The sequence below is a fragment of the Eublepharis macularius genome, chromosome 3 (genome assembly GCF_028583425.1).
Source record: "Eublepharis macularius isolate TG4126 chromosome 3, MPM_Emac_v1.0, whole genome shotgun sequence".
NCBI lineage: Eukaryota > Metazoa > Chordata > Lepidosauria > Squamata > Eublepharidae > Eublepharis > Eublepharis macularius.
The window spans coordinates 4,907,277-4,919,380 of record NC_072792.1 but is presented as its reverse complement, the minus strand read 5'-3'; the positions used below and the strand labels follow the sequence as shown (position 1 = coordinate 4,919,380).

The window sequence follows — 12,104 nt, the reverse complement described above, 5'->3', positions numbered from 1 at the left end:
GCTTGATAGAGCATAGGTGTGAAGTGCAGAAAATTAGCATTTGTAATGCAAGAAAAATCTTATGTGCTTTGTAATGTGAGGGGTGGTGACAAGCAAGATCCATTGTCAGACCATAGGGCAGTTTCTCTGTGGGGCTGAAACGGCAGAATATCCGAGGCAGAAATTGCAGAGTTTCTCTATAAACACAGAATGTCTCAAATTCAACCTCCATGTGTAGCAGTTAGAGAGCAGAGGAGGTTCTGGACCTTACCTCACTCCTCCCAGCCCCATCAGCAGTTTCCCAATGGGACTGAATTTCAGTGCCCCTAGTATTCCAGATCAATTTTGCTCTTCTACACTTCAGAAATAGACAGATGGCTCTTCAATCACCAACACCCTAATTTTCAGCTTGGAAGCAATATGAGGCTGGTGGCCTTATAGCATTCTTACTGGGAGCATGAAGGGGGTTGAGCAGCTTACACCACAATCAAAAGTACGATAGACAAAGACTCCCACAGCACTCCTACAGGAGAAGCCCGGGTGAGGGAGCTCCTGAAGGAACTACCAAGGGTATCCACTACTGGATAAATTTTGTCATTGATTTTTTAAACTAAATCCAATCCAATCCTAGCCATTTAATCGTGTCCGATCCTCGGCTACTCTGTAGATCGTATCCCTCCAGGCCTTTCTATCTCTGACTGCTTCTTTCAATTCCTTCATGTTCAGTCCAGTGTCTTTCATGATGGTATCCAGCCAGTGGGTTTTTGGTCTTCCTCTCTTCCTCATTCCACTCACCATTCCTAGCATCATTGATGTTTCTAGTGAGTTGGCCCGCATTACATGCCTGAAATAGCTGAGCTTCTGCTTTGTAATCTCCCCCTCCAGAGACATGTCAGGTTTTGTGTGTTCCAAGACAGCTTGGTTTGTTACTTTTGCTGTCCAAGGGATCCTCAGGAGTCGTCTCCAACACCACAGTTCGAATGAGTCAATTTTTCTCCTGTCCGTTTTTGTTAAGGTCCATGTCTCACATCCGTAGGTTGTTATATTGGGGCTTCAGCTGAACATCAAAAAAACAAAGAACATGGCCAACACTAACAAACGAGTCCATATCAAGATAAACAATGATGAGATCGGCGTGGTTGACAACTTTGTCTTCCTAGGTTCACAAATCAGTAACAGGGGTGACTGGACACCTGAAGTAAAGCGGCGAATCACACTTGGACGCTCAGCAATGGTCAGCATGGATTCAATCTGGAAATGCAAAGATGTCACAATAAGCACCAAGCGCCGACTGGTCACAGCCATTGTGTTTTAAACTAAAGGTAATGTATAAATGCCCGTCCCATGCTGCAGGTTGGATTTCAAGGCAAGTCTGAGGTCTACAGAAGTTGAAAACCACTGGCCTAGCATGACTATGGGAAGGACCCATGCAGGGAGGCAGCTCAGTTCTAAGGTGCTCTAAAGTTATGGGAGATTACAGTTTGGGACTTGGAGGATGCCAGCCCACACTCAAAACACAGTGGGCAGGAAAAGGCATGTTAGCGCCCCCGAATTCTTCTCGAAGGCATAATTATTGTGTGGGGTGGTGGAAGTAAAGTAGTGTGCCACTGGCTTTCAGTCCAGTCCACCTCCATGGGAGCACAATGTGCGTGTAAACCCAGTATGCGCGGCCTTGCCAAAATACATTTCCTCAGCCCACAGGCAAATCTCCCATGGCGAGAAAGGGTACTGGGCTACTAAGTGATCAAATGCAGGCAAGCACACAGACTTGACGAGAATCCTGAACTCATTATTTACGGCAAGCACTTTGTGGTGTCACTTCCACTAAAGCCAAGACAGGGAGTAGCTGCGCTTGATCTTCTTTGTGAGACTCAGCCGCACCCACTGCCACCTCTGTTTGCATCCTTTTAATGCTTGGAAGCACATTGAGGGAGAAAGAAAGCGCTGAGTCAGATCCAATTGATTTTAAATGGATCCTAATGAATGCACATTTTTACACTGAAATTCAAAAACTGTATCACAGCTCGTATTATGGAGCAGCACCATAAAAATAATGCATCGAGTGCTTCACTGCACTGTCATGATGTAAAGCAGATTCTCTTGCTTTAATTGAGCCATCCCCCCCCCCTTGCAAAAAAATTAATGATCAAATCACACATCGAAGCCATGGTTTGGGTGTCCGTCACACTGCCAGCTGAATCTCATCCAACTCAACCGTTTAAAATGGTGACTTGCTAACACCAAAGTCCAACCATGCTAATGATATTCATTTGGCTCCTAGCGGTTGTTTTTGCAAGGCTAAAATCTCTCATCCATTTCAACTTGGAGGCCAAGCTGAGAGCAGGTACACCCGAGGTGTCAGAAGCGCCTGCTTGATCTTGCCCTTGGGTGCCCGCAGGGTCTTTGGGAATGTGGGAGCCACCACTTCTGCTATTGACCCCAGTCCGTCTTAGCTTCTCAAATTATGCTGGAAAAAGGAATTGGGAGACTTGGGCTACTTGCAAGCTGAGGGAGACTCTCCCTAGACCTCTGAGAAAAGCAGCTATTGATCCTTTGCTTTATAAACCTTCATTGGCAGAGGATGTGGAGGGCAATCATAGGCTAGTCCCCAATTTACTGAGGCCATGAATTGCTATTGTCTGGAGCTTTGAGGCTGGGTGCCATCAATAGGCAGATGACACCCAGCTCTGCGTCTCATTACCTAAGCCTCCAGCTGCCTCCGTCTTGGCTCTGAACCAGTGCTTTGAGGATGTGAAGTGACTAAGGCAGAACAAAGTGAAGCTGAATTCAGACTAGACAGAGGTAATGCTGTTGGAAATGCTGATGCTTTAGAGGGACTGGGCTGTAGCTATGTTTTTAATGCAGTTTTTGCTCCAGGGTGTAATCATAGGTGTGTGTGGTGTGTCTGTCTGATGGTGTAGTTGGGAGACACTAGTGTGATGTGCTATTTTATGGTGGAGTTTTGGGGCATTCCTGTCTACATCTGAAAGCCAGGTTTGTCATGGATGCCTTCTTTGAAGTGACAGTGAAGCTGGAGGAATGAATGCCTGTGAAAATCATAGAGTCCAGCAGCACTGTTTAGACTAACCATCTTTATTGTAGCATAAGCTTTTGAGAACCACAGCTCTCTTCCTCAGATGCATCTGACAAAGAGAGCTATGGTTCTCGGAAGCTTATGCCACAATAAAGTTGGTTAGTCTTAAAGGTGCTACTGGACTCTTTACTATTTTGCAGCTACAGGCTAACAAGGCTAACTCCTCTGGATCTGTGAAAATCAGGCGGGTCTTTGCGCCACGGAGCGCTCGGCTGCGGGTGGTGGAGACGGCGCCTGTGGACTTGACTGGGGTGTTGGGGGCGATTTCCTACAAAAGGGCCTCGAGGGCCCACAAGGCACTTTCCCTGCCTTAGGAAGCCAAAGCGAGGGCGGCGGCGGCGGCGGCAGGGGGTCGCCGTCCTTCGCGGAGCGCCCAGAGGCCCTCGGCGGCCCTGCTTTGGAGCTCCCCTGGGGCGGCCGAGCGGGAGGGCTTCGCTCGAGCGGCCTCCCAGGCGAGCGGCCATTTCGGGGCCTCCTCAGCGTCAGCCGGAGCCGGGGCGGGCGGGCGAGTGGCGCTCTCCTCTCCTCCTCTCCTCTCCTCAGCAGGGGCGGCGGCGGCGGCGGCGGGGCCTGGGCGGGCCGCTAGGGGCGTCGCGGGCGCCAAGTCCGCCCGGGTCGTCGGAGCGGCGGAAGGGGCCGGTCGGCGAGAGGGCCAGGCCGGGCGACGAGTGCCGAGCGCGGCAGCCAGCCAGCCAGCCGAGGCCGGGGCGCGCCATGTAGGCGGCCGACAGCGCCCGCCCGCCCGCCCGCCATGCCGCCGGCGCCTCTGCCGCCCAAGGAGAGCAACCTCTTCAAGCGGATTCTGGTGAGGAGCCGGGCTCCGGGGGGGGGGGGGGTCTGCCGGGCATAGGCGCGGGCAGGCGGGCGGGGGTCTGCCGGGCCTTGGCGCCGCCGCCGCCCTCCCGTCCCGTCCCGTCCCCTGCGCGGCGCCTGCCGGGGCCGCCGCTCTCCCGCTCAGGCCACGGGCGCGGGCCGGCCGGCCAGCCGCCGGTCAGCGCTGCCGCCTCGAGGCGCCTCCGGCCCCGCGGCAGGGGCTTCCTCCCTGGCCCCGCGCGGCCCGCCGCTCCTGCCGGCCCCGAAGCGCCGGAGGGGTCCTGCCCGGGCTGCCGAGGGAGCGCCGAGGTGCCGGCCCTTCCGAGGCGCGGCAGGCCCGCTTGGCTCTGCTTGGAGGCTCGCCCGGCAGCGGCCCTTGGAAGCGCCGCCGGGCCCCCCCGCAGCGAGGCGGGCGGGCGTCCCCGGCCAGGGCGCCTCTCCCTGGGACACGGGCTTGCCTGGCGCTCGCGGGCCTCGGCCCGACCCTCGGAGCTCCTTCCCGCCGGCCTTGTGGCCCCCGGGCGGCCGCTCGCCCGCAAGCGCCCCGGGATGGAGAGTCCAACTCGGCCCGACGGCGGCCCCGCCCTGGCCCGGCTGCAGGTGGGAGCGGCGGGAGGCGGCAGGCCAGGTTGGCGCTTCCAGCCTCTCCCGGGCGCTTCTCTGCGGCGTCTCCCCCCACGGATGGCAGCGCCAGGCCAACTTTTCCCGGGCTGCCGGAGCCCTCCTCGCGTTCCCGGCGTCTTCCATCCGCTCTTTCCGGGCTGCCTGGTGCACCCCTGCGCCCATCTCGTGTTCGCGCCCCAGCCCGAAGTGGGCTGCTCCCGGCTTCAGGAACAAACACAACTCCTGAGCCGCCTCTAGTATTTTCTGCAACAAGCACGTAATATCATTACCAGTTTCTTGGAAGGTTTTGAACAAGCTGGTGTTTTGGCAGCACTTGATACATTTACTGCAGAAAACATCGATGGTAATTGTGTTTGCTGTGCGTGAAACCACCCATTTCCTCGTTAAATCTTGTCATATGACCAGACAACTGACAGTTGTGGCCTGTCTCTTTTAGTTATCATTTGACAACTGTGGCAGGAGGGGGAGCCTAATTGTGGGGAGAAAACACTTCAGCATGGCCTGACACAGTCCTTTGTAAGATTTATGCAATAGTGAAGACTTCTAAAAGTAATAAATGCAGGTAGCATCATTCTGTTTGTTGTTCATACATTCTGAGTTCTGCTCTTAAACTTCCTGTGCTTTTCAGGACCAGCTTGCAAAGTACAGTAGACCCTCACCATTTGTAGGGGGATCCGTTCTTGAGATCACCACAGATGGCAGAATCCATAGGAGGCAGGGGGGTCTGCTGCCTCCCAGTCGAAAAACAACTACATTTCTTGCAAAATTTAATGATGCAATGATGACAAAGCTCATATTGTAGAAGAAAAAACAGGCTGAAGACTGCACGTGGTCAGGCTAAAGACTACAAATAAGCGCTGTGGCAAATCACGAAATTGCAAATGTAACTTCATAGGAATCATACATCTAAACTTTGAACATGTTTACATTTTATTTTTAATTTTTGGTATTTATAAATAAATAGCATTTATGAGCAGTAGGCTGTATTTCATGGTCATTTCACACTGCGTGTAGTGGTACACACAAATTTGTTACTGAGCCTCCCAAAGTCGCTGCCTCTCAGTTTTCCCAGTTCCTTCTCCCTTCTGGCCTTGCAAGCCTCATGCAAGAGACTCCATTTTTTTAAATAAATGCTCTTTCCTCCCAGATAACAGGGACCCAGAGTTATGATCCACTTTGGGGTCTTCACCCACTGAGAAATACTGCATGACTCTACATGATATTTTGCCTTTTATAAAATTTTGACAGATCAGTTGATGAGGTTTGTTTGTTTTACCCATCAGTTGCCAACTCTAGGGAAAGCTAGTTGTGGACAGGTTGACATGCTACTGAGTCGCAACAGAATTACGGCAACCCCATGCAATCCCACCTCATGGAGCTGTCAAGGAAAGAGATGAGCAGAGGTGGTTTGCCATTGCCTTCCTCTGCATAGCAGCCCCATCCTTTTTCAGTGGTTTCCCAAAAAAGTACCAAACGCTCCTGAGTTTCTGAGCTCTGCTGAGATGAGATAGTCTGGGATATTAGAGCTTCTACATTCTAAAAATACTATATTTTACTGAAAAAAAGAAAGGGGGGAGGAGTACCTAAATCTTCATAGAACTAGTGGTGCCATTGCAATGGAAGACTGACAGGAGGGTTAACAAATCTTTAAAGTGACATTGATTCAAAGCTGAGAAATGGTTTCGGTCTTCTTTTACATCAAAATTGGTATTTTGTTAGAGCACAACGTAGCCTCAACTAGTAGTCTGCACACCTTTAGTAGTCTGCTTGCTTCTTTAGAATCAGGGCCCCAAACTGTTGCTTATTGATAGAATTTTACAAGTGAGAACCCACACGAATTGGGAGGGGGAGCATCCCTGTCCTGCTTTTTCTGCCCCCAGCCCTACAGTTGCTCCCCTCATCCCCAGCGGTTTGCTCGCCTGCTCCCCTCCAGTCCTAGGGGAGGGTAGGTTGGCCTCTTCACTTGTCGCTGGTGGCGAGGCAGGGAGCCAAGGCTGGCCAGGCGGTGAGGCAGGAAGCTAGTGGCAACTCCCCCGCCTCCTGCAGCTTCACCGTTGCCACAGCAGGACCCTCCTGGCCACCCATAGCTTAGCCACAGCCGGCAACTCACCTGCCTGCTTGATAGAGGAGAATGTAAGTGTGCTGTCTGTGCAAGCACAGAAACTGTTCTTGTTGGTCATATATCCAGAGGAGTTAGCCATGTTAGTCTGTAGTTGCAAAATAGTAACGAGTCCTGTAGCACCTTTAAGACTAACCAAGTTTATTGTAGCATAAGCTTCTGAGAACCACAGCTCAAGAGCTGGAGAAGTTTATGCTACAATAAACTTGGTTAGTCTTAATGGTGCTACAGGACTCGTTACTGTTCTTGTTGGGGAGGTTACTTAACCCACCTGCACCTCCTCCTCACCCACCCCGCCAAAGTTCAGAACTGTCTTTGTGTCAGTGTGGCCACAGTCTGCAGGTTTAAGTATCTGCAGGTGGGGCCACACTTAGCTATTAGAATATTTGGTGTTTGATTCTGCCTTTCCCCCTTACATTTTTAAAAAGCAAACCTAGCAATGTATTATAGAATTGGAATATCTTGTGTGTTGGTAAAAAAAGTGAGTAAAATGACAAACCAAAAATGTGAGAATGCCATGAATTCATTAGAGCTGAAGAATATTGACTTAGCTTACAAAGTTGCTTGAAGGCTTAGAAATATAATGGCTATTTTAGACATCATGATAAATCACTTGTTTATAATTCATGGCTTTAATTGATTGAACTTCTGTTTTGTTTGAAGTCTAAATGCAGACTTCACAGAAAAACTGTGGTCTGTTAGAGAGGATGCCAAACCGGAGTTCTAAACCATGGTTTGTACCTTGCTTGTTAACTGTGCTTTGTGACTTTTCATGATAAGCAACTGCTGGAATCACAGTTTGTTCACTACTTCCCTTGCCTCTTGCATGCTGAGCTGGAAGCAGAGATTGACAAAACATTCCTGTTACTCCCAACAGCATTCAGCTACTGATCATTTCTCAGGCCATCTCTTCCTTCCTCCCCCTTTCTGCCCATGCCTCCCCTCTCCCGTCCAACTAGTGATGGCTCACCAAACAGGACTGTGAGCTCCAGCCTCAGAACAGGGCAAGCCCAACAGGTAACAGGACAAGAGTACTTTTTTTAAAAAAAAAAATTATTGGTGAGTATACTTTTTCAAATTCAATACATACATTCCCTCAATATCTAATTGACCCTATCCCCCACCCTTTTCCTCCCCCCTCTATCGACTTCCAACAGCTTTCCAACCCTTAACCCCTCTTATTACTTGATAATTCCCTTACTCTAAGCACATTCTAATTTTTTTTCAGGTATTCTATCATATATATCATAGGATTATCAATATAGTATATTTCTATCAATTATACTATCAAATATTCTATCAGTATAATATACATCTATCAGTTATACTATCAATATAGTATAGATCTTATACCCCTCAATATAGCAGACCAGTATAATATAATATAATATAATATATAACAAAAATCTTAGTTTAAACATATTCTATTTCTTTTAGACATATATTCTATCAAATATACTATCGTCATTATAATATGTATTAACACCCCTACTGTGCGCCCTGCCACCAATGTGGCACAGCACACAACACCATGCTGCACATTCATTATATAATATACAATCTGATCTACTAACATAATAGTATATATAATATGCCCCATCCGTATATTTAACTATTCCCTTATTCATATACTCTGAAAAAGGTATTACTTATCCTAACCTCCCTATATTATTCTTTAAAAAATCAGTTCTAAATTTCACCCCTCTTCTGCTATGTTATAATCCAAGCTTAGATTAAAATAGATATAAATTCTTAATGGTAAAGTCACTTCTCTCTTCTGTTTAAAATGTCTTATTTCAAAAGTTCTCAAACTGCCACAGTTCTCCTTTCACATCCCATTTTTTTTCCAAAAATTGTTTCAGTTTCGCCCAGTCCGCCAAATACTGTCCCGGATCTAGGTCTTTAAGTTTTCTTGTCATTTTATCCATCTCTGCCATGTACAGCAATTTGTAAATCCAGTCCTCTACAGTAGGTACTTCTTGCACTTTCCATTTTTGCACATACAGTAATCTTGCTGCAGCTGTCATATAAAATAACAATGTTCTATTTTGCACTGGAACATTCTCCATTCCCAAATTTAGTAGCAGCAGTTCTGGGTTCTTATTTATTTGGGTTTGTAACACCTCATTAATTACTTCTATTATATCTCCCCAGTACTGCTTCGCTACTTCACAAGTCCACCACATATGGTATAATGATCCTTCGTGCTTTTTGCATTTCCAGCACTTATCTGACATTTTAGCGTTCCCCAGCGCAATTTTCTTCGGTGTTAGGTACCATCTGTATATCATCTTGTATACATTTTCTTTAATATTCGTACACGTTGTAATCTTAATTGTATTCTTCCACAAGTGCTCCCATGCCTCCATTGCTATTTCTTTATGAAAATTTATTGCCCACTTCACCATCTGTACTTTCACTGTTTCATCCTCAGTGTACCATTTTAGAAGTATCTTATAGATCTTTGAGATTTGTTTCTTGCCTTCTTGTAGCATTACTTCTTCCAATTCTGTATTTTCCATTCTTATTCCTCCCCTTGAACAGTCTGATTTATAAAGATCCCTTATCTGTCTGTATTGAAACCAACTATAGCAAGGAGACAATTCTTCTTGTGACTTTATTCTTAATGTTGAATATTGTATTTGTGTTATCTCCTTGTAAGTTAAACGCTGCTGTTCGTTCTCAACAGTTCTCGGGTCTATTACTTCATACGGGACCACCCAAGAGGGGATTTGATCTTCCAGATACATTTTATATTTCTTCCAGATTGTGAAGAGGCTTCTTCTGATATAGTGATGCAGAAACAGAGAGTCCGCTTTTATTTTATCGTACCATAGGTATGCATGCCATCCAAATATTTTCTTATAACCTTCCAATGCCAGAAGTTTGCGATTTTTCAACGTTATCCAATCCTTTATCCATGTCAAACAAATTGCTTCATAGTACAGTCTTAGATTGGGCAGTTGCAAGCCACCTCTTTCTTTCGCATCTTGTAATACTTTCATTTTAACACGTGGTTTCTTGCCTGCCCACACAAAAGTCAAAATTTTTCTTTGCCATTTTTCAAATTGTTTAGAGTCCCTAATGATCGGAATCGTTTGTAACAGAAACATCACACGAGGTAAAACATTCATTTTTACTGCTGCAATTCTGCCCAGCCATGATAAATTCAACTTGTTCCATTTTATCAAATCTCTTTCTATTTGTATCCATAGCTTTTCATAATTGTTCTTAAATAAATCTATATTTTTTGCAGTTAATTCAATTCCCAAATATTTTACTTTGTTTGTTACCTCGCAGTCCGTTAGTTCCATCAGCTCTTGTTGCTTTTGACAAGAGTACTTTTTTAATCACTTGCTTTCAGGGTTCAGTTAAGGGAGGGAATGCATTGAAATGTCTGAACAGAAAGGAGGAAGGTGGCGGATAATTGACAAGAGAGCAAAGGGATGAGGCCTGTGACAGATTTGGTTGGGGTAAAAAGCCTAGGAGCTCAGTGAAGCAGGTTGACAAAGGGAGAAGGTCAAGGAGGCCAGCGATCCTTATTTAAGAGCAATAGCAGATGTGGCGTACCCTAGCCTTCTGCCTCTCATTTATTGCAGCCAACCCACAGCAAGTGGGTACCAAGTGTTTTCCTCATGGGGACAGGACGGTATGATGTCCCTGTTGCTGTTGTAGCTAGTACAGCCCAGCTGGTGACATCCAGACATACATGTCTGTGCTACTGGAACTTTTCTAGACTCTTTAAAAGAATTGACAGTTGAGTGTCAGAGAACCTGTCTACCAGGTTCTCTGAATTTCCCAGCTTTCATTTTTTTTAAAGTAACTCCTTAGCGCCTTTCATTGTTGAAATATTAGAAAGGCATATCTATGCTATGAAAGGGGCTGGAGACATAAAATAATTGTTATGACCACATTCAGCTGCTGATTTTTTAAAAAAAACCTGGTGTGTGGAGGAGGAAGCCACCAAAGGGAAAAGGCTGCTTGTTTGGTTGGGACCAGGAAAACACGACTTTTCCTGCCTGTCCAGCAGCTATCCAGGCGCTTCTACAATCTTTCCAAAGACTTCAGAGCAAAGTAGGTTTGAGAAATACTGGATAAAATCTGGGGAAAACTTGGCGAACAGATGTACCACAATGCTGTGATGAAGTGGGGAATTCTTGCTTTTCAACAGCATCCAACCCTGGGTGAATAATCTGTATGGGAAAAGTCATATTGAGGCTTTGCAAGCGGCCCACTGTTGCAAGGATACTTTGGATAGTATCCGGTGACTCTGCTTGTAGGACGCAAGGACTCAAGGCGGATTACACAGAATGTTAATATAATCAACAGGATGGGACATCCAATAAATAATGCAGTAGGATTTGGATTGTAGAAATCCGGAATCAACCAGAAATCTGAAAACAACTGAAGTGAAGCATAATTTTTAACATGACACATTAAGCGATGCAAAAATTACATAGTAGGATGCTACTTACAGCAACAGGAAGCACAAGCTATACGCAGCGCTGCAAACCATAGTCCGTAAACCTTTACCCAAGTAGCTTTCTATACCATTGTGTACAGTTCACCCGATTACCTGTGTAGAAATGCCCTCTTGAACGATCCAGGTTGGCATAGTTTGCAGAAAGCCAGTACAGTGGGAGCCCTTCCTGACCTCCTCAGGCAGGCCGTTTCTCAATGTGGGGGCCCCAGTGAAGGAGGCCTGTGTACAGGCAGTAGATGATTTCCCCCGTTAGTAGGGTGGCACTTGTAGAAGGCCCTGCTCAGATGGGTGAAGTTGTTATGGCAGAGTATAGGGGAAGAGGCGGTTCCATATATATCAGGGACCAAGACCATGAAGGGCATAGCATGTGAAGTGCTTTAAATATGCTTAAGCTATAAAGTAGTTTCTGTTGTTAGCTACTGAATAGCTTGTTACAGGTTTTATCTAGTTTTCCACTCAAGGCATTCTGCCAGTGGGACAGAACATTCCCTCCTCCGCTCTTCCCACTGCAGCCCCCTGATCTCCCCCAACTGCTGCCCCTGCGAGACGAGGGGCCCTCAGATACAGCATGAGAGAGGAATCGGGTCTACTGCAAGAAGAGGGAATGGGTGAAGATACCCCTTCCTCCCGTTAGTAGAAAGTTATTTTTTATTAGTTAGTTTGTTTATTTATTATTAGTTTTAGGTCCAAGTTACTTTAACATCAGGTTTAAACAAAGGTCTAGCTTTTTTGCTGCATGTTACATAACATGTATTTCATTCCATCTCTACAGTTTCATCATACTTTAGCTGTGTTTTGCTACCGTGCAATTAAGTCCCTATTTTATAGTTTTGTTCAATCCATCTGTAAAGTGGGGTCCATTTTTGCTTCCCATTATGTCTATTTTTTTCTTTTATTAATTCTGTCAGTGTGTCCAGTTCAGCCGTCTCTAAAATTTTCTCTATCAATTCGTTTGTTGTTATCTCTGTATTTTTCCAATATCTGGTATATAC

The 12,104-nt window shown here is 46.4% G+C and overlaps 1 protein-coding gene across 1 annotated transcript in view; it reads left to right on the top strand.

The window, feature by feature from the left end:
* Window positions 1-3,689: 3,689 nt before the first annotated feature.
* NAA16 (N-alpha-acetyltransferase 16, NatA auxiliary subunit) overlaps window positions 3,690-12,104 on the top strand; it is an 84,217-nt gene continuing 75,802 nt past the window's right edge. Inside the window, exon 1 of the mRNA XM_054973754.1 lies at window positions 3,690-3,878. Within this exon, the coding sequence (XP_054829729.1) occupies window positions 3,825-3,878 (54 nt within the window). The 5' untranslated portion in view covers window positions 3,690-3,824. The remainder of the gene's footprint in view (window positions 3,879-12,104) is intronic.